General features: G+C 38.6%; 1 protein-coding gene across 1 annotated transcript in view; it reads left to right on the top strand.

Annotated features, from left to right (window-relative positions):
• The window catches only part of Iqcm (IQ motif containing M), a 398,452-nt gene that overhangs the window by 132,920 nt on the left and 237,874 nt on the right, over positions 1–27,658 (top strand). The window contains exon 7 of the mRNA XM_042054197.1: positions 2,899–2,957. Within this exon, the coding sequence (XP_041910131.1) occupies positions 2,899–2,957 (59 nt within the window). The remainder of the gene's footprint in view (positions 1–2,898; positions 2,958–27,658) is intronic.

The following is a 27,658-nucleotide window of genomic DNA, read 5'->3' as shown; positions in this document are numbered from 1 at the left end:
AGCTGTTTCTAGGCAGAAAGGAGGAACTTGGGGAAGTTGAAAGAAGCAGGTGGCAACTGGACAAAGGTGAAATATTTCAAGAGAAAATGGAGTTGAAATATCAAGACAGGATGAACTTGAGATTTGAATACAGACGTGTGTAGAAGACTAAAGTTTCGTGAGAAAACACTTTAAAACAAAACTGGCATTCACTTTGCAAAAAGCAAACCAAAACAAACAACAACAAACAATGAATACATGGATGGATTAGAAGAAATGTCAGGTGACGTTTGACAGCAAAGATATTTCTAAACAGTATTCTTACATTTTGGTATAAAAGCCGTGAACTTCATTACTTTGTTAGTGAGATATAAAGCAAATACAAGAAGAAACTAAAGTACTTTTACTAAGTGTTAAAAAAAAAGCCAAAACGAAACCCAAGATCTTTTCTAGCTGAGTGAGGAAGGAAAAAAGGGGAAGCAATGGAGAAAATGAGTCCACTGAGCTTGCAGAAGAGGAAGAGGCTAAAATGGGAGGGTGTCCTGGGTGGGAGGTCCTCACATTGGACACTTTGTCATGGAAAGCTTGCAATTTGCTTATCCTGCCTAAGAAGAAAGAGAACAAAGTGTGATAGGAGTATAAATATCCTCACCTGAGCACACCGTATCCCAAGCCAAAAACAGTTCCTGTAAATGTATGGCACTCAAAGACTAGGTTTCATGAACCATTAGTAGTTTTGTATCCATGAATACCTATCTTGGAGGCAACAGAGAAAAGCCTGACCTTGTGGTTTAGTATCACTTATTCGTTGCACATAGATTTAAAAATTAAAATATTACACTTGGAGTAGTTTACTTTGAAAAAGATTGTATGATCCAGAGATTCTGAAGGTAACAACAATCTGTTTTCAAGGTTCTTGTTTTCTAATGTAACTGTAGAAAAAAGAATCTTAGTTCCTAGAAAAAAATGCCATGAGAGAGCATGACCGTATATAACCGAGATTGTATCTGAGAGAAATATAGCACAAAATGAAGCTCAGATCTGTAACTAGCAGCTATAATTTTAAACAAACGCCCTCTGTCTTAAAACTGAGTATACTTTGCAGCACAAATGTAACATCTTTACATTTCATCTTTATGTTGCCATCTATGTTTTCTTAGAATTTATATAAGATATGTTTTGGCTTCAGTAAATGTGAAGAGAAAAGATGCATTTTCCATATGTGCAGATGCTATATTATCACATACCACAAAAAACTTTCATTAACTGACTTCATTGATTCTGACGGAGACAACAACCACCACCACCCATGCTCCATTCTTTTTTTACTCAAGTAGCAGAATGATTTCAAATTCTACACCCCTATCTTTTTCAAAAGCAATTTTGAAGTGATCATCATGGAAATTATAAAGTGAATAAAATGGATTAGATTTTCTTTTGGCTCACATTGGTTGGAGAGGCAATGACCAGTTATTCAGATCTGTTGTTCAATTATCTTCCATATAGTCTCATCATTGATTAGTACTACAGGAATGTATATGAAAACTCTGTATTAAACCTTGTATATAATCATTGAGTGTAATGCAGGCACTTTATACCAGGCTTGTTTTGAATGACATATGGAAGACATTTTTCAGTGAGTATAAGTTGACTTATGTTACTAAACTGATTTCCTGGGTACTTTTATGTTAGTCTTCTAGGGCTATGGTAACAAACACAACAATGTATATGGATTAATCAACAGAGTCAATTATCTCATAATTCTGGAGGCTGAAAGTCCAAGCTTAAACTGTTAGCGAGAGGATTTCTTTCTCCTTAATTTGAGATTCTTTGCCTCTTTGGCCTTGTGTCATCAGAGGACCTTAATCTGGTATGCCGTTCTCTCTGTATAAATCCTAATGGATTAGGGCCTCACCCATGAACATCACACTTCTCTAGAAGCCTTTGCTAAAAATGTAAACACACTGTTGATTAGGACTTTGAGAATTTGAAGAGAATGAACTTCAGTCCATAAGTCTTTGACAGCTAGGAATTTGATAACCAATTCTGAAAGATATACCAGGTAATATCAGGAAATATTCCACACCAGGTAATATCAGGTAATATTCTATACCAGGTAATATCGGGAAATATTCCACACCAGCTAATATCAGGAAATATTCTATACCAGGTAATATCAGGAAATATTCCCACCAGGTAATATCGGAAAATATTCTACACCAGGTAATATCGGGAAATATTGCATACCAGGTAATATCAGGAAATATCCCACACCAGGTAATATCAGGAAATATTCTATACCAGGTAATATCAGGAAATATTCCCACCAGGTAATATCGGGAAATATTCTACACCAGGTAATATCAGGAAATATTGCATACCAGGTAATATCAGGAAATATCCCACACCAGGTAATATCAGGAAATATTCTATACCAGGTAATATTGGGAAATATTCCACACCAGGTAATATCGGGAAATATTGCATACCAGGTAATATCAGGAAATATTCCATACCAGGTAATGTCGGGAAATATTCCACACCATTCTACTTACATTTCTCATTAACCTGATTTAAAGTTATCTTCAGTTTTCACAGATGATGTTATTTTGTAAATGTTACATCAGGTCTTTTGTAAAGCACAGCCAAATAAATTCTTACCTTTAATAAATTTATAAAAATACTTGCTCACTAGAATGATTAGCAGGAGTTATGTTTCTGAGTATAAAAAGATACTGAAGATAATTTGGCAATTTGAACATACTTACATCTTTATAGGATATTTTTGGTTTATGATACATATTATGAATATAAATATATATTTACATTACACATATTTTTATCCATATGAAAATATAAAAGAATACAAATTAAAATTTCTCAGTCAAGTTATTTACTTCTTATATCAACTCTTTCTAGAAACCTTTTAAGAAGAAAGAACTACAACCAATCAAGTCAGAACAGAAGCGAGAAAAAAGGTAGATCTTTTAAACAACAGAAGAAAAGCATAAATCAACATGTTTACTTTTGTTGTTGATAACATACCTGCTGACTTTAGTACTGAAGTATAAAAAGCACAGACAGTTGAGAGTTCAGATGTACATGTTACATGTGTGTGAGTTTGTGAATCTAAGGTATGCATGCCAAGGTTAGGGTAGGGACGGTGAGTGACCCTATTGCTAATAACATTATTATTTTGAGACAAGGTTTCACACTGAACTAGAACCTCACCGTTTCCATTAGACTGGAGGGCCAGTGAGCTCTCATCTGTGTCTGTGCCGTAATGCTGGGGTGTGGCCTTTTATATGGGCTCTGCAGATTTGAAATCAGATCCTTTTGCTTGCAGAACAGATTTTCTGAAAAAGTAAGATTTTGTATATGGGCTTTTTATATTCAAGAAATACACTAATTTATTACTGTTATTGAAGAGTATGGGGCTGTGAAGTAACTGGACACTGATCATGGGATTCTATAAAAGAGAAGTGTCCAGAGGAGGATCTCTGGGTCTGAACATAAACTCTTCTCAAATACCTATCTGGCCCCTGAACTGTGCACATGCAGAACAAGCCAGAGTCCAGTCAAAAGCAGTAACTTGCATAATTAAATTTTAGTTGGCTTAATTGGTTACATTAAAAGGAGAGGATCAGAGCTGAGAGACTGCTCAGTGATCACGATTGTGTACTGTTCTTGAGAGAATATTGGTGTAGTTCCTAACACACATGTGGATCCCAGCTGCCTGTAACTCCAGCTCCAGTGGATCTGATGTCCTCTTCTGGCCTCATTGGTAACAACTCACATGTGCACAACCCCTTTTCTATACACATAGTTAAAAATAAAAATAAATATTTAAGAAATATTCTGGAGGTTGGGATTAGTAATAAGTGTATGTTAAGGCACATTTTGTGCATAAGATTATATTCATAAAGATAGGCTTTTCCAATGTAGAAAGGGAAGTTATTAACACAATGAAGAAAATTCTAGATATAAAAGGTGTCAAGACAAACCATCAATTTAACCAGTAGAGATGTATTCAAGACCATATCCAACAACTGTAAAAAACAATTCTCTGTAAAAAAAACAAACAAAAAACAAGGCATCATACATTATAAAAGACAAACACAAAATATGAAATTTATGATTGACAATAAAGCAGTTAACAAATCTAAAATTAGTTCTTTGAAAATATGAAGGAAATTTATAAGCTCAGAAAAACTCTAATCACATTTGATTTTTTTCAAAAAGAGAGATGATTCCACGAGGAATTAATGACATCAGGGTGAAAGAACATGGTTCTATATCATGTGGACATGAAAAAGAAAATAAGGCAATGAGTAAAAGCTCCATGACAATTGCTGCTGCAGCTCGGGATGCCAGCTCCCAAAGCTGCATCTTGGTTGCAGGAAGAATGCCTTTAGCACAGTGGGGCTTAGGAAAAAGACTCACACAGTCAGAGGGTTCAGCACTTCATTTTCTCCTCCTCTCGTTCTTTTCTTCCCCCTTTTCTTTATTCTGCCTTTCCTTATATCTTATCCCAACAAGAAGCAGTAAAAAACTATATTTGAGGGTCACAATAGTCTTAGTACATTATTTGAACAAATGATAAGGAGATAAGGAGCAGAGCCATTTACTATGGCAACACATAGGCAGGAACATGGTTTTGGCATTTTCCAGGACTGTGGTATTGAAGGTGTCCCAAACCTAAAAATACCTTTTATTCTCCTGCATGCAACCCCAGAGCACAAGGAAGTAAGTTTGTAACTTTGTTATTCAAGTGTGTGGGGCCAGATCATCTTCTGTAACCATGGCTCTTCATGGAACTTTTCCCACTAAAGCTGTTTCTCTCTGGACTTGGTTAATTGATTAATTGTTATTCTTATCCTCCATATAAATTTTAGAACTTAAACATAAAGTTACTTAGTTGAGCCTTGAATTTTGTGCAGAGTGTTAATTGCTAAGGAATTTAGTAGGGAGTGGTTGTTACTCTCTTTTATCATCCAGACCTGGCTAGAAAAACTTGTATAGTATTTTAGGATGCTTTGTGCTTAATAACTTTGGTTCAGACCCCTGTAACTGTATTTGTATATAATCTATGAAAGTTTAATTTACAATCTGTTCACAGAGATACTTAGTCTAGTTTGAATTTGCTCTTTAAATTATGGATTAATTAATTGTATGTGGCTTGTCTTAGAACTGAGAAGAAATTGGTATATTCCTTATTCCAGTCTGAGCTAGTGATAAAAACAACAGCCTATGAGTCTTACAGTCCTCGTGGAATAATATATCTGGTTATGAATCATATCCTAGTATATTTTCTATATATCAAAATTATGCAACTTAATGAGAAGTCATCTTCCTAACCTATTGAGGCCTTTTGGGTACCAGCCCCTCAGACCTCTCAGGGTTCAAAGAGAAAGCTTACAGCAAGCATGGGACTTAGAAAAATCTGGGGGTGAATTGAATGCTCCATTACATACTTTTTCACATCAGTTTTCTTGTTCTTCTATGCTCTTCCAAAGTTACAAGTTTATATATGCATACAGACACAGTCAGCAGTTCTCTGACAGTACAAGGTAAAGGACTTACATTTTTCAGGTTCATCAAAACAGGTAAGGGGTACACAAAGCAAATAACTGTCACTTTACTTTCTGGCTAAGGGGAGGTGTGACTTGTGAGATGCTTGAACATATTTAAGGGGCAAAAAGTCAGTGGGGGCTGGAGAGATGGCCAGCAGTTAAGAGCATTGATTACTCTTTCTGAGTTGAATTCCCAGCAAGCACGTGGTGGCTCACACCATCTGTAATGAGATCTGACTCCTTCTCAAGGAAGAGATCTGGTCAGTTGTCCTCATCAACTTAGACCATGAAATCCAATATGGACTGTCCATGCATCATGCTTCAGCATTGCCAGGGCAAAAAATTCCACTTATTTCTCTAATTTTTTTTAAGAAGGGAGAAGGGGAATTTGTGTGCTAGACCATATTCCTAAATTAAAATCCTATATTAATAAACTGAGGTGAAAGTAAGTGAAGGGAGTTAATAGCAACTTTAGGGTTAGAGTGGGGGTCAACAGAGGTTAGCACTTTCCTAAGTCAGCTGTGGGTGAATTTGGGACACCGTCTTATTATCAGGAAAGACTATGACTCAAACAAGCTTAGACATGTCATGCCCCTATCTTTGAAGGTCACAAATGTAATCTATTTGAAAGATTCCCCACCTGACTAAATGTCCTGCTAAATAAAAGATAATTGCCAAGAGTTGGCTTATAAGTTTATCTCAAGAAATGAAACAGAGATTTGACTGTGGGAACCAAGGTTTTTGATTACGTGACTAAATTTTCTTACCGGGGGTCCCACAGAATGGATAGAGGTCACCCAATAAGCAAAAACACAACGCAGAATTTTCAGTGTCCACATTCCTTGTGTGACAACTAGATCCAGTTATGAAGCATATCTCAGTATATATCCTATACATCAAAACTATATAGAAAAATGAAATGTCATCTTCCTAACCACCCACAGATACATGTGCCATAAGATTGAGATGTAATCATAAGATTACATATACACATCACATGAGATTACATACTACAATGCAGGTATTGGGGAGACACCAAAGTGCCTTAGCAACAGTGAGCAACAGTTTTCAGAGTGGATGGTCCTGCAGACCTTGTCTGGACAGGATGGCCTCCATAGATTATCACTGCTCTGCTGGGTTGACATCTGAGCACTAGCTGTCCCCTGCTGTACCTCTCATGGTCCCTGGAACTGACCATCCACAGATATATGTGCCTAGAAGAGTGAGGTGTAACCATGAGAAGAATTAACTTTTGTAAGGAAAAATTATGACAAAATTGAGACAAGAAGAAATAGAAAATCTCAACAATCCATGTCTGTTAATTGGATGCTATTTCAATTTCCCATAAATTTATTTTAAAAACTGTTTTGTGCCAGGCAGCGTTCAAGCTCTCGGGAGGCAGAAGCAGGCAGATCTCTGTGAGTTTAAGGCCAGCCTTGTCTACAGGGCAAGTTCTGTGACAGTCAGGCCTACACAGAGAAACCCTGTCTTGAATAAACCAAAAAGAAATTTCTACTGTCACAAGGGAGTTATTTCCTAAGTATATGACTGTGTTTTTCTCACAAATATTCTTCAGCTGATTTGTTTGATTGTGAAACCCCTCTTCCTTATAGATGTTACAAAAATTAAAATTGTAGCTCCAATAATATTAAGGAACTAAACATCCTCAGATATTACTATTTGTTGTAGCTGTTTTCCTAGAACTAGTCAGATAAATGAATGAATTCTAAACACTTTCTCCTTTAAGCTGTCTCAGCTTGTGGGTGGGACCCTCATAGGAGGTTCATGTCAGAAATCCTGTATATCAGACATTATATTACAGTCCATAAAGTAGCAAAAAATGCAGTTATGTAGTAGCAATGAAATAAGTTCATGGTTGGGGAGTCACCATAGCATGAAGAGCTTCATCAAAGATCGCGGAATTCAGTTGAGAACTGCTGTGCTAGGAGTATAAAGAACAGTGACAGCTTTGTGGAGAACCCTGCTGCTGCTTTCGCTGGCACTTCTTACTATTTTACAGGATGATGGCTAAAGGAAATTTTGGACATTACCTCAATCATTCTGTTTGCTAACGGAGAAAACCAAGATTAAAAAAGATTAGCAACTTTTACAGGGTCACAAAGGGAAGCAGAGTCTGTGAGGAGAAGAGCCTCTTATACTTCCTGGTCATGTTTTTAAATGTCATTTGTATCTTAAATTTTAAATATTTCTGATGATTCTGAAAGCTACCAGATAGAAAAATTTAAATGACTGTAGTGATTTTTTTAAAAGTATTATTGGAGTTGAGGCATGGAAACACACAAAAAGGTGAAGCAATGTAAAACAAGCAAATGCATGTTTGTATATGTATACACATATATTCCTGGAGACACATATTAAATATATTTGTTAACCAGTAACAAATTCCTATAATTATTCAAAATCCTGGACTTTTCATCATAAAAATTCCATGAAAACTTGAAATCCACATCCAAGACTGTTTATAACCAGCCTTAGAGCTTTTATTCCTCTTAGGAGTTTCTCGTGTATTTTTCAGTAAGTGGTTTCCGTTCAGCGCACCTGAGTTGGAACACATTATAACCTTCAGTTAAACATCAGTTAAGTTCAATCAAGTATTTGCCCATCTCTAAAGTACTTTTACATCTCAAGGGTAAATATGGCACACATGTCTTGCCACTGCCATTATCCAGTGAAGAGCAGAGGGTCTGGTGTCCCTACCTTATTAATTATAGAGAAAAAGATATGCATAATTGACCAATATCCACAAGCTTTGCTGGAATCCTCAACAGTTGCTTGTAAGGAGGTGGGAGTGGGGAAGCTAAGCAAACAGAAAGCCTGGTTGCAGCACTTAGATGGGAACAACTGCTGATATGATATCCACTCCTGTCTAGCAGAGTGGATGGAACCCCGTGCCTTGTATGCTATGAATGCAGTCCTATTTGTTATGTCCTATCAATGCTTAAAATCACAAAAGGCAAGTCTTCACATTCATGTTGTTGCTGCTGTTCATATTCCTGATTTTTTTCAACCTCAAAGGCTCCACTATTCAGAATGCGAAGAAAAATAGGTGCTGTATTGTTTAAGAACATGTATACAGTTGTACAAAATATACTTGGGCATTTTCATCATCAACCTTGTTAAACAGCTGAAATCCCACACATTTAGATAAACTAGGCTGCAAAGTCTGTAAGTAGATATTTGATTTGATTTTGGCATTCGTATATATATATATATATATATATATATATGAATGTATATGCACATATATATATATACATAAATATATATACATGTATACTTATATCCATTATTTATTTAAAATACATTTCATAGATGAGATTTTTATGAAGTCAAAATGTTTAATATGTAAACAGAGGTCTTTATTTGTTTAAATATGTATGTGTGTGTGTGCCTGTGGATGTGTGTGCAGATGTTTGCAGAAGTCAGAATAGGGCATCAGAGCCCATGAAGCTGCAGTTACAGGTGGTCATAAGTCACTTGACATGGATGCCGGGCACCCAACTTCAGTCCTCTAAAAGCAATGGTTGTTCTTAACTTTTGAGCCATATATTTCCCTTTTTCTTTAATTAAATTTTTTTTATACAATACATTCTGGTTATGCTTTACCCTCCCCCATCTTCTCTTCAATCTTTCCCGTCCTCCTTCCCAGCCAGTTTATGCTCTTACAGAAACAAAATAAAACAAAAATCCACAAAAATGAAAATCAAAGCCAGAAAACAAAAACCTAGTATACAAAAAGTACCCAAACAAAAAATTAAAATAAAGAGTATACACTTTTTTTTTTTTTTTTTTTTTTGTTTTTCGAGACAGGGTTTCCCTGTAGTTTCTAGAGCCTGTCCTGGAGCTAGCTCTTGTAGACCAGGTTGGCCTCGAACTCAGAGATCCGCCTGCCTCTGCCTCCCGAGTGCTGGGATTAAAGGCGTGCGCCACCACCGCCCGGCTCACACTTTTTTTTTAAAAAGAGGATGTTGCTTTGTATTGTTCATCTTCTCCTAGATATGAACCCTGCCCTGTGCCCTCTAGTGTGCTTGATACAGCTAGTAACACTTTATTAGAGAAAACAGATTTTTCCCTTTGCTAGCAGGTATCAGGTGCAGACAGCTTCTTTGTTGGGGTGGGATTCCATGTCCATTTCCCCAACTCAGTGCTGGAACTCCCCACTCATCCCCCAACCTCAGTGTGGGGACCCCACACTCACCCCCTCAACCTCAGTGCTGGGACCCCACACTCACCCCCCCCCCAACCTCAGTGCAGAGACCCCACACTCACTCCTTAACCTCAGTGCGGGGACCACACACTCACCTCCCCAACCTCAGTGCATGGACCCCACACTCACACCCCCTAACCTCAGTGCAGGGACCCCACACTCACCCCCAACAGTGCAGGGACCCCATCCTCACTCCCCCAACCTCAGTGCAGGGACTCCACACTCACTCACCCCTCTAACCTCAGTGCTGGGACCCCACACTCACCCCCCAACCTCAGTGCAGAGACCCCACACTCACTCCTCAACCTCAGTGCATGGACCCCACACTCACCCCCCAACAGTGAGGGGACCCCACACTCAACCCCCCCAACCTCAGTACATGGACCCCACACTTACCTCCCCAACCTCAGTGCGGGGACCTCACACTCACCCCCCAACAGTGAAGGGACACCACCCTCACACCCCAACCTCAGTGCAGGGACCCCACACTCACCCCTCTAACCTCAGTGCTGGGACCCCACACTCACCCCCCAACCTCAGTGCATGGACCCCACACTCACCCCCCCAACCTCAGAGCAGAGACCCCACACTCACCCCCAACCTCAGTGCGGGGACCCCACATTCATCCCACCAACCTCAGTGCGGGGACCCCACATTCATCCCACCAACCTCAGTGTGGGGACCCCACACTCATCCCACCAACCTCAGTGCAGGGACCCCACACTCACCCCCCCAACCTCGGTGCAGGGACTCCACACTCACCCCCAACATTGGGGGGACCCCACCCTCACCCCCTCAACCTCAGTGCTGGGACCCCACATTCATCCCACCAACCTCAGTGCGGGGACCCATCTTGCTTGAACCTGTGCAGCTCTTATTCATGATGACAAGGTCTCTGTGGATTTGTGAGTCCAGTTGTATCTGTAAGACATTGTTTCCTCATGCATCACCTAGTGCTCACTCTTCTTCCATAGAATTCCCAGGACCTTGAGGTGGGGGGTTTGATAAAGACATGTTTACTTCTTTAACATTTCAATTTAGATTATAATCTTTGAAAGCTTTTAAACTCTGTGTAAGTTTCAGAAGACTGTTGAAAACTGATGCGATCAAGATATGTTTAAGAAAGTCTAAACCATTTTTAAGGAAAACAAAGAAACATTTTGAAGAAAACCTGTGTTAGTTCAGTCAGAATTGCTTAATAGTTTTAGGTTTTATTTTATTTTTTGAACTGAAATAAGAAATGTTAAATTTCTGAACCAGGAAAAATTATATTCAAAAAGGTGGCAAGTTTATTTTTATTTTTAGAAAATAAAGTATGTGCATGCATTTCATATATGCATATATATAATTTTAAAAAATTTTACTGATACTGAAATGAAGTATCCTTTCTGAGGATACTATCTGAAATTTCTTTATTTCTAAAGGCTTAATCTATTTTCACTTATTCTTATGCTAAAAAATCAAACACTGAGTTCATTAGTTCTATGTCCAATGTCAAAGGACTTATGGAGTTGGTTTTCCAGCTTTGCTGCCTGTAACGTGTTTCTCTTGGGCTTGTTTCATTCCCTGCCTATGGTTCTCCTTGGCAGATATCTCATGGTTCTGGCATTTTTCACACCTTGGGTTCTCCAGCACAACCCAGGCTTCATTTCCACAGCTTCACTCAATGGCCTCTCATGGAAAAGATACCATGATCCCTTATCTTTCCTAACTCAAAAGCTAGCACCACAATAACACCAGGTTGACCATCCAGCTTGACATGGACCTGGCCCTGGCCCTGTGAACCACATTATCATCAGCTTTTGATTACACTTATCTTCCTGGAGAAGAAAATGCCTTATGCTCTCTTTTGTGAATTGGAAGCTTGGTAGGTAGGATCTTGCCAAAAGAACATAGTTTATTCAAATACAGGTTAATTCTCTCCCTAGTGACACTAACCTCCTTAACCCTCTCCCCAAGCATAGGACTTGACTGTGACATTAAGCTTATGGTGTCCCTTTTCTCTTCAGATACTTTGTATTTCTTTCTGTACCATTGTAGACCTACATAACAGAGATTGCTAATAACCACACAACATAGTCAATATTAGGCTGTACTGAAAACTTCACCAAAGAATGCTGATAATTATAGCCCCAGACAAATTCTTAGGGTATGGGAGAAAGCAGCCACATTTGTTGTCAAAATGTCATTGGAGTAGTTGGTTTTTATCCCAGCTACCACCATTGATCTTTTCTGAGGCTCACTGAGCAAGGCCTCTGCAATCTTCAGGGCTCTCAGTGATCCTTTCAGGCTCCTACAGAATTTAGTTGCTTTTCTAGTACAACTACTGAAGCTTTCCAAAAATCCTCTAAAAACCAGTGTGGTCAGAAATGTCCCAGAAATATCCCGTTCTCTTGTACTGAAGTCTGAGTTACTTTCTATTCTGTTACTGTGGTGAAAACACTGTCACTAAGGCAGCGTGCAGAAGGCAGGGTTTATTTGGGCTTACGGTTCCAGATGGGTAAAAGCCTATCACCATTATGGAGGGGAAGCATGGCAGCAGGCAGCCATAGCTCCTGGAGCATACGCTGAGAGTTCACATCTTAATCTTAAAGCATGGAGCAGAAATAGCACACCAGAGATGGCGAGAGTCAGCTTTCAGAGCTGCAACTATGGCAATGTGCAGGCTTGGTGGCAGTGTGTGGGGAAGCAAGCCACACGGATGGTGGTAGTGTGCTCAGTGAGGACTCATGTGACTCAAGTGGTGACTTCAAGATGCCTTCTTTACATTGTAAACCCTTGCAACAGTCTCTGCTTGGCTTCAATTCCTTTCTATAGTTTCTCACGCTTTAGAGACCTGTTTCACAAACCTGATGTTTATGTTAGCTTTAGGGCACAACTTCTCAGGGGAATAGCTTGTATTAATATGAATTCTTGAAAGAAGAAAATTACACCTGGATTATTTTCCAGATAGTTTATTCTACTGTATTCTTCTTTTTTCCATTTCTGTCATCTATCCCTTTACCTATTATATAAAGGAAAATAGTTATCCTCAGTGTATCTGGGAGTAGAAGCGAAATTTGTCCGGAGATAATTATAAGATAGTTATAATTGTGTAACTGCAGTGGTGTCATACACACATGACCGAATCACACAGCAAATATGGTTCTGTGTCTCTTCTAGTCTTCCCACCCCATTGTCTCTAATGGCCTCTGAGCTGGAGGTGTGGTGGTGTTGTTATATATGTATCAGGTAAGGTGACCACCCCGTGGTTAGGAGTTCTCTGCATTTTGATCAATTGTGGGTTTCTGCAATTGTCTCCACATGCTACAAAAAAAAAATCTTCTTTGATGAGGGTCGAGAGCTACATTTATCCATGGGTATAAGAACAAGTATTTAAAGACAGCTAGAGATGATGTTGGTTTGGGCAAGATCCAGTAGCAGGTTCCACGCCTGACTAGACATGAGGAGCTGGGCAGGTTTATAGTACCAGACATGAATTCCCTCCTACTGAGAGGACCTTAAGTCCACATCAGTACTGGTTACTGCCTAGACAGAAATTGCCACTTTTCCATTTTGGAAATGTCTCGTCATTCTGGTCATTGTTGTGGTTTGTAGGTGTAGCTGGTAGGAATATTGCTCACTTTTCTCTTTTGGTAGTGTGAATATATAACCTTCTGGCATCATGAAAGCTAATCCTCTGGGTATAGCCAGTATGTTTCTTCCAAGTCTTGTGTCTAAAGTACATGGCGTCTTCAGCAAGAGAGTTTTGCCTTCAAATCCTGGTAGGAAACCAAGAACAACACACATAGAAAGTGGAAACTGCTTCTTGGCTATCTTTATAGGGATATTCCATAAAAGTCTCTCAAATTTAAAATAGTCATGTCCTATTTCCCAGGCTTCTTTTTTACGTCCCTTCTCTCAGTTTGTAGTCAATATTGTCCATCTAGTTACCCTAAGACCAGCTAATCTTTCTATAACTTCCCCACTGAAATGTCAAATTGATTATATTAAGAAATCCAATGCCTAGGGATTAGTGAGGCATACCATTAATGTACCTTCGAGAATAACATGAAGGGCATATACTTGCCCTGTATGTGACAGAGCTATACCATGGGCTAGGGCCAGAGGCTGACTGGATAGGAAAAAAGGAGAAAGCCAGCTGAATGTTTATTTCCCTTTCTCTGTTTCTTGTTCATTTTATATGAGAAGGTACTAAATCACAGCCACAGTTACTTCTGCTGCCATGACTTTCCCACCACAGTGGACTCTGGGTTTAGTCTAGTTCATTTCAGTTGCTGGGATAGAATGCCCAACCAAGAGCAATGTGGAAGATAAAGGATTTGTTCTAGCTCATAATTCCTGACTTTAGTGCATCATAGCAGAAAATTCCCAGACAAGAACCTGAAAGAACTGTTACATTACACTCACTGTTAAGAGCAGAAAGAAATGAAATATAGAAATGCTCACCTGCTTATTGGCTTGCTTGCTCTCAGCTAGCTTTCTCTTCCCATATTCTTTCAGGACTGCCTGCCTAGAGAGTGGTGCTAGCTATAATGGACTGTCTTCCTACATCAATTAACAATCAAGACAGTCTCCACAGGCATGCCCGCAGGTCAGCCTTGTCTCAATACTTTCTCGGTTGAGGTTTTCTTCCCAGTGGTTTCTAGGACATGTCAAGTTGATAGTTAAAGCCAAGCAGCAGAGCCAGCATTAATTGTCCTCTCATAAGTTCCCCTCCTGGTATTCTGTCACAATGATGAGAAAGTAGCCAATACACCCACCTTGTTTCCAAAGATTGTATGTGAACCTTGAAAATTGCTTTCCTTAAATTTAGACATGCTAAAAGTCATTTCCTGTTCCAACAATCTCATAAACACAAAGCAAAATAAATAACTGAAATTCAATAAAGCGAATGAATTTAGGTTGAAATATCTACTCCTTTTTTACCTTGGCCTAACACCTGACACTCTTGCTTTGTTTAAATCCTCACCCACCATCAATTTGATAACAGACTTGGATATTAAATTTACAGGACCATGCCTTACAAATTTTATTTTTCCATTTACTAAAGGGAAGACATTTGGTCTTCTTTGAAATTCTCTCACATCATAGTCCTTTTCCAGATTCTCAAAGTGCACAAATCAACAGATAAATGTACACAATTGCTCTTGTTAGGCCAGAACATATAACTACTGAAGTGAAGTGTCATTTCCTTTATGAAAACCTTCCTTGCCCCAAGCCTTGTCTCCTCCCTTTTTGTGATGCTTTTAAAGAAAATGGCCCCCAAAGGGAGTAGCCCCATTTGGAGGCATGAACTTGTTGAAATAAATACATGTGGTATTAATAAAGAAAGTATGTCACTGTGGGGTGGGCTTTCTGAACCACTGAAACTGCAATTGATCCAGCCCAGTTGAATATATTCTTTATAAGAGTTGCCACGGTCATGGTGTCTCTTCATAACAGAAGAAACCCTAAGACACAGTCCTTCCTCTTCATCACAATAGAATCAGTCTAGCATGTGCTATTTCACTTCCAGTAAACTCCCAGACACTAAGTAATAGGCTAGAAGATACATGAACTATATCTGGCACTTGCCGTCCTATCTTCTGCCAGGACAATCTGGTCTTTCAGTATGAGTTTGCTACTTTATCCAGTGTTGTCATTCTGGGCAGTAGAGAGATTAGAAGAAAGCATCTTGATGGCATCCCACTAGCATGAGTTTCCTTAGGTGGTATGGAGTAGCTAGAAGACGTCTGCATCTCCAGAAAGGCCTCTGTCTCCAGCTTCATACTTATCTCCAAGCCTTGTTCTGGTCTGCACCTTCAGACTTTGGGGACACTTTCCTCAGGATTGTCTTCTAGTGGAAGAAGAACTAAGGTTGGGACAAATGAAACCTTTCTGTGGTGTTTAATTTGACTGTGTCCTCATGCTTGTTTCTACTTTCCTCACCTTGAGAACACCTGCTAGCCCACATGATCAGGAATTACTGATGTCTTTTGTACTTCTATTGATAAAAGTTTGAAGTTTCTCTTAATTGTGGAGTCTGAGTTTTCTTTTCTTTTTTTTCTTTTTTTCAAGACAATGTTTCTCTGTGTGGCTTTGGTGACTGTCCTGGAATGAGCTCTTATAGACCAGGCTAGCCTCAGACTTACAGATATTTACCTGTCTCTGCCTCCTGAGTGCTAGGATTAAAGACATGTACCACCACTGCCCAGCGAGTCTGGGTTTTCACTTTCTGTGTTCATTCTTCCATGCTATGGTTTTGCTCAATAGAGCTGTACATCCAAGCAGGAGCAGGATCAAGCAGCAGACCTAGTAGACCATTGTAGCACAGATATCAGTATGAACAGTGACTGATTCCAAATCTAGTCTTATCAGATTTGAAGGAGCATTGCACGGTCAGGTTGGACAAAGAGAACACTAACTGGCTAGGTACTGACAGTGAGAGTCTCTATAAACACGAGCAGAGCCTGTTGGCCACAGCTACAGGTTTAAATGAAACCTTCTGCTTTCTCCCTTGGAGACAAGATGGCCTGGTCTACATCCTCATCCATGTGTACAGAACAGAAACATTTCCATTAATGTCTGGTGAAGGACACAGCAGTGAGTAAAGAATCTACTGGTCCTGCGAAAGGCACAGATGGCTGACTGGGGTTGGGTGGCTGTGATTCTTGCCTGAAATCCGAAGGGAACTGTCTGAGGAGGAGGAGACAATGAATGAAAGGGCACCACAAGATTCTCACCTTTTCCCCACTAATTCTTTATATATGTTACCTCCTGACAGCAGTTCCCTTACCTCCACCACTCCCAGGCCCTCTCCTTTCCCCTTTGCTCCCCTCCCCCAGATCTTCTGTTTCCCTTAAAAAATAAGAGAAGGCCTCACTTTTAAAATTGAACTGTATGCCGATAGCATGATATAGAAGAATGAAGTTCCAAAGATGGGAAAGCAGCCTTGCCAAGGCTTTTCTTTAGAAGGATTTACAGAAAGGGCAGATAGAGGGTCAGAGGCCTAAGGAATGGGGCTTCTCAATGCCACAGTGATACTGGGAGAGTGTCTGCACTTCTTATGTTTCTATTACCCTTTGACTTAATACTGCTGTCTGTTTCTTAAAGGTATTTGTTTGTTGGGATCAGAGTCCATAAATGATAATGTCTCATTGGAAATAGAATGTCAAAATTGTACTACTTGTTAAGAGACTTTGTTATTGGTGCTCCTCCTCCAAAAACAATGGGATCCATGAACATAAGTCAGACCCTCAACAGCCTTACATCTGAGTGGAGCACGGAGGCCAGCCAGAACTGACTGAAGTTTGGGTTGGGACCAGAGGATCATCATGGGAGACATAAAAGAGCAGATAGACTCCCTGGGTTCTCTATTCAAAGGCAAGCTTATAAAAAAAAATGGGAACGTGGTGATTGTGATTTTGAAAAATAAGTTCTCTAGCCCCTTTGGCACAAATACTGTAGTTATTCCAGACGTCTTTCAGGAAAATCCTAGAGTGACTCAGTAAATAAATCATATAGGCACAATAGAAAAGGATGGTCGATGTCTCTGCTGCTAAGGACGTTTCCAGGAAGTTGGAATTAATTTGAAATAAATGGACCAGCCGGGCGATGGTGGCGCACGCCTTTAATCCCAGCACTCGGGAGGCAGGGGCAGGCGGATCTCTGTGAGTTCGAGACCAGCCTGGTCTACAAGAGCTAGTTCCAGGACAGGCTTCAAAGCTACAGAGAAACCCTGTCTCGAAAAACAAAACAAAACAAAAAAAATTGAAATAAACGGACCAGCATTCCTTTTCTTCTCTCACCTGTGCACTAAATGAAATGATCTTTTCCTCTAATTTATAAGCTGTGCTCCTCCAGACAGCTTCTCTATACTAAGGTAGAAGAAATGATCGTAGTATTCAAAATGATTTTGGCATTCAAAAATTGCTATTGCATTCTGAGGAAAAACTGTTGGAATATCTAATCGGAGCAGCAGTAAGAACAACAAACCTTAATGGTGGACTGGGAAATGCTTTCTGACTCAAGCCTCCCAATCCTCTTCTTTCTTTGGTTGCCTTTGGCCATTTGCTGTCTGAAATGTTCTAGAAGTCTATTTAGGTTAAAAAATACCCTGTCTAGAGATTCAGACACTCTTAGAGACATTAAATAGGATATCAGCCTCCGTCTTTTACTACGGCCATGCTAAAACAGACTATAGGCCCAAGAGAAGCCAAAGAAAAATTGGCACTTTGGAGGAGTCGCAGGGGAGAAGTTGGAGCCCAGGGCAGCATTACGAATAGTAATGGTGACAAAGAGAGAAGACAGCTCAGAGAAAACACACCTCATTCTGATGCTTTAAAGCACCTTAAGATTTTGCCTAAATTAAAGTGACATTATCTTCTACTTCAGGGAGATTTTTTCTCATTTTAGAAAGCCCCAGGAACCTCCCCTGATTTCTGAAGTGATCAGGTTTTAATGGCACGAAGTACTCAACCCTTGGAGATACTTGGGAATGGATAATTTGGAGACAGAATATCTCTTTTCTTACAAGTCATGCTGAATCAAATGCACTGTTTTCCTACTAAGTAGACCTTGTTTAGGGGGTTCAAGTAGAACATCAACTTGTTGGGCTTATTCCCAGGCTGTTTTCCAACCTTACATTTAAAGCACAAGACATCACATGTTTGTGCTTCAGGACTGCACATTCAGGAAATGAAAGCCCTCAACACAGCTTAGTAGCAGAAGATCCAAATCAAAGTAAATTGTGTAAATTATAACTGAATTGCAAAACATTTGGACAAAGCAGGCATGCTAGTGTAATCAGGAAACTTGTGATGTTTGCTTTATGATAATGCGGGTTTGAAGAGGAATTGGTGGCAGTCGCATCGTTAATCTCTCAATGTATTTCTGAATTTGGCAACCTGGACTGGTTTTGTCATGTGTTTGCAGCTTGGAAAGTATTTGACTTTAAAACAGTCAAATTAAGTATCCTTTAATCACATTTAACCTATGAGCAGATGGGCAAACAGCATTTTTTTCTAAATGGGGCATACACAATACTTGCATATCAGCCAGAACGGGTTAATAGCAATATCTAAACCAACCTCTAAAGCTGATTTAGTGCTTAATTTATTATTATATAAGTATTTACAGTTGAAAGAAAATTCCCCATTCAACTGTTTGTCAATCTCAGGGTCTGTAATGCTTAGACATGATTAACACAATTAACTTCTTGTATATTTTCTCACATGTAGTTTTACCTAATTGTTTCTTCTGTCTCTGAAACCCATTTGATTTGATACTTGATATTTATTTGTTAACTTCAAGTAAAAAATCCAAATGCAGATATGGTTCTTTGGTCTTTCCATTTTCTTATAATAAGGTTAGATTATGGGAATGTGCACAGACAAGCAAGATGGTCTCTCTTTGTGAAATCTGGTTTTATATCTAGCCTCTAATGACTCATATTTTTACTGTTGTAAGGACAGTCACAGAGACTCTTTGATGGCCACGAATCTCCATGACAAGTGACATTTCTCCTTTTATCACAATTTTGATAAGATGTGGTAAACAAAGATAAATTTCAAAATTTAATTTGAAGGATAAATCAAGGCTGGTTTGCGTGGATTCTTTAAATCAAAGGAACCTTTTGACCTCTGTGTATCTGGCGGTCACAAGATGATGTTCATATATCATCTACTCTTCTCCTCGGACCCTGAATGAACTCTGTAACAGAGCATTAGATGTGATGTGTAATGACATTTTGTTTGTGATATAACAAACAAAGCTTGCCTGGAGATCAGAGTGAAGAGCTAAGCCACTAGTTTGCTATAGAGGCCAGGCAGTGGTGGCACACCCTGTTAATCCCAGCACTCAGGAGACAGAGGCATATGGATCTTTGTGAGTTCAAGGCTACCCTTGCCTATACATGATTGAATCTACCTAAAAGAGAAGCAGAACAGCCAACTACTGGAGAGTTCTTACCTCTACCAATGCTCAGACTAAAGGGATGATTCTGTCTCTAAAAATCCTCTATAAAACCTCCGACTACATCTAAGACTGAATCCTCAGGCTGCTACAGTCTCTACAAAACCTCAGAATGCATCCATCTCTATGAATCCTCGGACTGCTTGCTGTCTCTATGAAACCTCAGACTGAATCCTTAGGCTGCATCTGAGCTCCTGTCTTCTCTTGCCTTATAGTCCTCTCTCTACCTAGCCATATCATTCTTGTCTCAACCTCCCTAGTACTTGGATTAAATGCATGTGGTCCCAAGTGCTGGGATCACCTTTGTGTAAAATCTCTTTCTTTTTTAGACAGATTCAATCTCGTGTAGCTCAGGGTGACCTTAAACTGACAGAATTCTGTCTGCCTCTTTCTCCCAAGTGGTGGGATTAAAGGTATATACCACCAATGCCTGGTCTCTATCGCTAACTAGTGGCTTAGCTCTGCACTCTGATCTTCAGACAAGCTCAATTTATTAGATTATAAACAAAATAGCACTACACAAATGTGGCTGCATCTTTCGTGCACTAGGAACACAGTCAAATGAAAGCTTTATTGCTAACCTTTCTGTTGGCAAGCTGAGATTTGTTCCCTGTGATTTTTATCACATAGAACACAGGGCATTGAATTTTGTCTTTTTGAGGTTAGAAGGTCACCAGATTTCTCTCAGATATCAGAAGAGTAAATTACCTCGAGATAACTATTGTAGCATAATTTCTAATTGGTCTTAATAACAAAAACCTTGAGTCAGATATTAGGGGGTGAAAGTTGAAGGATCAGAGAAGCAGAGCAGCCAGACTATTTCTCACCTTTATGGAATCTCAGAGTGAATGGGGTATGCTGTCTCTACAACTCCTCAGACTGAATGCCTGGAGGACCTCTCTCCTCCTTCCTTGCGTTCTTCTCACTGCCCAGCCATATCCCTTCCCGTCTCTACCTCCCTCGTGTTGGATTAAAGGTGTGTAACTCCCAAGTACTGGGGTGAAAGGTGTGAACCACTGCCACCTGGTTCTGTTTCTCTTTGAGACTGGATTAACTGAGTGTAGCCCAGGGTAACCTTGAACTCAGAGCCTTCTGCCTCTGCCTCCCCAATGCTTGGATTAAAGGTGTGTGCTATCAGTTCCTGGCCTCTATGGATAACTAGTGGATTGCTCCATATTCTGGTCTTCAGGCAAGATTTATTTGTTGTAGCACAAACAAAATATCACCACAAACTATCTTAAGGATTAATTAAAATTGCAAAGTTAAGGCTTAAAGAGAGAAAGTGACTATTGCTAATCCTGTCAAATATGAAACTAATTGCATTTGTCTTTGAAAATATGCATTGTATGTTGTCCTATCTCAAAATATGTGAACAAAATTAAAAAAAACTAAATAGATAGATAGATAGATAGCTTTGCTCCAGTCTGCAGATTAATGGAATATTTCTACAAGTTTTTGTAGATGATGAGTCAGAATTTTGCAAGGTGGGCAGTTCTTCCCTCAGAAGAGCCCAGTGCTCCTGTGGTTAAAAACATGCTGGCACACTGCAGTAACGTTTTGGCATGTTGCTTCCTATTCTTATTTATATGCATTTTAAACAAAAAGGTTATAAGCATTAATGTATGTAGTTAAATATCATTATTCTCCAAATTTTGATGTTATAAGACTTTTATTATTTCATAATAAACATTGGTTTATGACTTTATCATTTATTGATTTAATCTAGCAACTTAGATATTTATAAAATCATTCATTATAAATGAAGTCATGGTGGATATTTTCATGCATGTGACTTTTCCCATAGTTTTTGGAAAAGGTAGTGACTAGTTTTTGTTATCATAGTAGCATGTTATTTTCTTGAACAGCCTAAGCAGTCAAGAATGATGTTGACATTATTTAATAAAACTTTTTAAAATTGAAAATAAATTCTTCTCTCATAGAAGACAACCTGACCACAGTTTCCACTCCATCCCAGTCTTTCCAGTTCTCCCACCTCTCCACTCTCCTCCAGATTCACATTCCGTTTCCCTTGAGAAAAGAGCAGGCTTCCAAGAGACAACAACTAAATACCACAAAAGAAGATACAAGACAAGGCAAAGCCCTCATGTTGAGCCTGAATAAGGTAACCCTTAATGAGGAAAGAATCTCAATAGCAGGCAAAGGAGTCAGAGATAGATCCACTCCCACATTCAGAAGTTCCCCCAAATGCCAAGCTAAAAATTGTAACATAGATGTAGAGGGCCTGCTCCGTTGTTGTTTGTTTGCTTTCTGGCCAGTTAAGTTTGGTTCTACTCTAGGTCTCTGGGCTGTGCAGTCATCAGTTCCTGGTCATCCAGGCATTGTAGAGTATGGGCTTCCTCTCATGGGGTAGGCCTTAAACCAACAAGTTCTGGGCTACTGTTGCTCCAGTACATCTTGCCCACAGGACAGATAAAGGTCAAGGGTTTTGTGACTGGGTTGGTGTCCAGGATTCTCTTTCCATATCCTGCAGAGGACCTTCCTACAACAAAGGGACTAGAATCTTTAATAAAACTTTTAACGAAATTTTTGTTGTGTTTCCTTTATAATTTTGAAAATGAGAACAATTGTGCCTTATTATTTATATTTTAACAAAGTCATTGCTGGAACATTTTCCCTTATGTTTCTCACAAATTTTTTGAAGAACCATCTTTATGTTTTAATTAATGACAATGAAAACTTTATCTGAGAAAATGATAAGATCTTCAAGGCTGTCTATTATGCTATAACAAACCAGGTTTAGAAGTCATTACTCCTAAATCAGGGTATATAATAAGACAATATACAGTATGTTTGGTTTTTATGAGAATATGATATAATTTCTTACAGATATTTTTGGAATTGAGTTATGTACACTTTTATGAAGACATATTTGGATACTAGAAACTCAAAACATAGCTATTAATTTTTTAAAAAGTGAGTATAAATCTGAGCTATGTGAAAGAAGGTAGCTAATTTCTTTTGCCTATGTGTACACTCTTGTGTTAGGTGGACAACAGCTAAATGCTGATTAAAGTTTTAATTTATATACAGTGTTATAAAATTTAGTACTGGATGGGTTGAAACAAATTTTTGTTGTGGATTCAGTGACTATTTAGAGAAAATAGTTTGGGATTCCAATTATTTTAGGGATAGTTGTCTTTGCTGTGGATGAAGATTCAATCAAAAGCACATTTTGAGACACATACTTTCTCGTTTAGCAACTGATGCTTTCATACTGCCTCATTGACTAATGTTATTAACATATGAAGAAAAAGGGATGCAGTAAGCACAGAAATCTATATTCTGAGAAATGTCATATCATGTAACAATGACTAAGGCAGCAGGAACTTCCTTCTTGAAGACTGATCCATCCTTTAACACTAAAGGATGTTTTAATGTTAAAACATCCTCTTGAACTCACTAGTTATTTAAATGCATATTTTTAGGTTAGTAATGGGGTTCAGCTTGTCATTTTCATATGCATATGCCACTATCCTTTGTTCTCATTCACTCCTCTTTCCAGTCTTTCCCTTTACCCCTTCCCTCTCCAGCTTGTATTTCTTCAGTTAATTCTAGTTCTCTTTTACCCTGGGATAGCTTCAAACTTGTTATGTAGCCTAGGCTAGCCTTGAAATCCTGCTTCTGTACTTCCTAAATTCTAAGAGTATAGGAAGTGACAACATACCCAAATGTGATTTTTATTAAAAATTTAGAAATATGAACACAATGAGCTCAAAAAAGGCATTTTACATATTTCACTTATTTCTTTTTTATTGAGCTCTACATTTTCTATTTCACTTATTTCACAGATAAAATAGATTAACATGTATTGTTTAATATATATTGTGAATTTATAACTTACAATGTAACCAAAAATTTCATTAGGTATTTGTTTTTCTTGAACACTAACAGAATTTTTGAAACATTTCAGTATCTCTTAGAGGCTATTCATTGTAGTACATATAAGTTAAGGCAATAATAAATCATATGTAGTCATTCAAAGGGTTTTTCTCAAATTTGATAGAAAATAAATAAGAATTACAAATTACTGGTCACGCTGGTCTTAGGTTAAGAAGCTTATGCTTCTGGATGAGAAGTCATCCTGCCATCCTGGTACATCCTTTTGCCCCATCTAACAGATCTGTAATAGCTGCTTAAGACTTTACCAATAAGTCCTTTCTTTCTGTGATAAATTGTTTAGAAAATGCAACCTTCATAAAGCTATCATGCTTCCAATGTTCCTTTCAAAAAACACAATTAATGACATGTGTGTACCTTATCACAGGGCATATGGGAAAATATGAGGGAAAGGCAGGAATGGGCTCTTGGAGATTTGAATAAGTGGTATCAGTTATATTCAGCAGTAATTCCCACAACCACTGTTTCTGTACATTTACTCTATTGGGATGTAGCCTCCATCACTTGCAACTAAGGAAATATCACTGAACCCCAAGGGCAGTACAAACTCTGTGGTTTTTTTTAATGTCACCCCAAAAAGGACTTGTATTAACTTTCAAAGTAAAATAAAAAGTAGTTCAGGGTTAAATGACAGAAACAATCAGGGACACCAAATTTTGCAAAAGTCAATCATAAAAAAGGAAATGATTTATAAACATTAGTAAATCTATGTTTTTTCAGTATCGGGAACTTTTTGCTACCTAGGGAATTTATATTAGAGGCATGAAATAGGTCCTTCTCTGCCAAATTAAGAGCAGACGGTACTTGAAAATCAATTTGTTGGTGTACAGAAAGGATTTCACATCGAATTTTACTCTTTGTTTTTAGACAACCTGTGTGACATTTGTGACTGGTTTTTCAGTGTTGGGGACCAATCTCAGGGCCATGTGCATGGAAGGCAAGCACTCTTACTGGGTTAAATTCTCTGCCCTTTTGCCTATTTTATTATTGTCCTCATCAAAATTCATCTGTCAGTATAATTTTTGGCTTCTTTTCGAATGCTTTATTTGTAAAAATAGTTAAAGTTTTTCTAGAAATTCCTCCATAAATTATCCTATCTTGGCTTTGTCTGCTTTAAATGCTAGTTATTATCCACTCATTCCCGACCGATGTCTGTATATTTAGACCCTAAGGCAAACTGTTCTTTTTCAGTTGTTAAAAAAAAAAATCACTTCCAACATATTTTTAATGTCTGCATTTCTTAAAAGAAATGTTTTGAGAACATCATTCATGAACTCAGCAGCTGCATTACCCCCACCCCTTCCTCCCCAACTCCTGCTGCGACCCACCTCTCCCTCCCAAATTCATGATCTCTTCTTTATTACTGTTGTATGCATATGCACGATACACATTTGGGTATATGTGTGCTGATTACTTGGAATGGGCAAATCATGGAGAGGCTCGTTCCTGGAGGACACTGCTTCCTCCTCACTTGGCAGCCATTTACCCACTCTAACTCTTCATCTAGAAGTGGAGCATTGAGGAATTTTCCAGTTCACTCAGGCAGGTCAGTTAGTGTTGCCATTCTGTTGGGATTTTATGAATGTGTTTTCCTGGTCTTGTCTAGGAGATACTATCTAGCAGCAGGTGTGTCCTGGGCTCTGGCTCTTAAATTCTTATTGACTGACTGGAGTTCTTCATCTTGGATGGAGGTCTTCTTAAATTTCCCCCATCTCAATTGGCATGGCAACTGATGTTGTCATTATACAGGTTTTGGTTATGCAACCATACTTCTGATATTTCATGGGAGTAGTTTACTTGCCATGGTGAGAAGACAGTGTCTAGCAGTCAGTGTCCTGTTCCTCCGGCTCTTAAAATCTAGAAATGATCTACTCTCTAATTTTTCTATAAAATAATCTGTGTTTGAATTTAAAACTCATATTCCAGAATGATGTGATTCCTGTGATATACAAGACAGTGCATATAAGAAGAAAACACAGTCTTCAAGGCAAACTGTAGAAAAATAAAAAGACAGATTTGAGCTTCCTTGCTATTCACTGGTAACCAAGTTTTGTTGCCAATTTAGATTTTAAAATAAGAGTCTCAACTCTGCAAATACCAAGGGAAGAGAAATAATGTGCAAAACAAAACAAAACCAAAAGAGACTTATGTAGTAGGGAGGAGAGAGCTTCTTGTTGGTTCCCTGCCACCAAACTAGTTTAGACCCAAAAAATCACACAGAAACTGTATTAATTAAATCACTGCTTGACCCACTAGCTCTAGATTCTTACTGGCTAACTCTTACATCTAAATTTAACCCATTTCTATTAATCTGTATATTGCCACATGGCTGTGGCTTACCAGCTAAAGCTTTGGCATCTGTCTCCAGTGGTGCTACATAGTGTCTCCTTCTCCACTTTCCTTCTCCCAGTATTCAGTCCAGTTTTCCCTGCCTACCTACCTAAGTTTTGCCCTATCTACAGGCCAAGGCAGTTTCCCACACAATTTCCCCTTTTCTGTTCAAATAAAAAAGAAAGGTTTTAACTTTAACACAGTAAAATTACATATAACAAAACAAGTATCAAACAAGAATTACAGTTACAATATTTATATCTACTTTATCTTTTGTCATAATTCAGGATAGCTATAACTATAACTATAAATTCTTCAACTCCATCAAAGACTTCAGAAGGATATAATACTACCTAAGTAAACAGAAAGTACATTGTAAGCAACTTTCAAAACTCTAGAGTTGACAGAGACATCTCACTGCTTTTTGTACTATTGGGGCATCTGTCTTCAGCCTACTGGACCACAGTATCCAGCAGACTTTTCCACAAAGCAGGAAATTTCAATGACAGTTCCACCTGTATTTGCAGTTTGCCAGTCACTTTCTTCTGTGTCTTGCAGAATGTCTCACAGTCTCTTTCATGAAACAGGAACCCTGAAGGATTGTTGCACCTTTAAGCAAATTTAGCAGTCATTTCTCTGCAGGTCCTGCATGTCAACTTTATCAAGCAGTCTAGGCAGTTACTTGCCCAAATGGCTAATCAACTCCAGAAAGAGCCTCTTCGATGCCCATCTTCCTCTTGAAGTAGCTTGTGCTGCCAGAAGCAGATGTGTCTCATTGTCATGAAAAGTCTTAAGTTTTTAAACATTTTAAATGAATATTCTGAAGGTCTTTAAAAGATTTGAAGAATACCTATCTAACTGAAATATATCTCTATTATGTCTAGAAAATCTAACATGACTACAATTTTGACTATTAAAGGTGATATCTATTAACCTATATTTCTTAATTATACATTACATTTTTCAATGAGCTGCACAAACACAATACATTAATCAAGAGCAGAAATATACATATAAAAATTGATCCCAAATTTGTATCAACAAACCAAGATCCATACCAATGCAAATCTCTATAGCATATCATCCTTTAAATGTAAACAAACATTTATAAACAGTATTTGGGAATATGGGCATAGTTAAGAGAATTTAGTCCACCACATTGGATGCTAATTTGTGGTAGGGAGGAAAGAGCGCTTTCTGGCTAGCTTAGACCCAAAATAATCACACAGATACCATACTAATTAAATCATTGCCTGTCCTGTTAGCTCTAGCTTCTTATTGGCTAACTCTTACATCTGAATTTAACCATTTCTATTAATATGTATATTGCCAAATGGCTGTGGCTTACTGGCTAAAGTACTTGTGTCTTTCTCCAGTTTCCCATCTCCCTCGCCACCTTCTTTCTTCCAGCACTCAGTCTAGTTTTTCCCACCTACCTAAGTTTTTCCCTATCAACAGGCCAAGGGAGTTTCTTTATTCATTAACCAATAAAAGCAGCACATAGACAGAAGGACCTCCCACACCAGACTAGCTCAAGGACCCACTTAATGCAAAAATAAAAACAGGGTAGAAGAAAATAAAGCAAAACCACAGCCACAGCTAGTTTGAGTCAAAGATTTACTCTGAGAATTAAGAAAACTGGGTGTGAAATCCCGAGGCCTGCACTGGAGAAGAG

This window comes from Arvicola amphibius, chromosome 15, assembly GCF_903992535.2.
Source record: "Arvicola amphibius chromosome 15, mArvAmp1.2, whole genome shotgun sequence".
NCBI classification, from domain to species: Eukaryota; Metazoa; Chordata; class Mammalia; order Rodentia; family Cricetidae; genus Arvicola; species Arvicola amphibius.
Note: the sequence above shows the minus strand (reverse complement) of the source record. Positions and strands in the feature narration are given on the sequence as shown.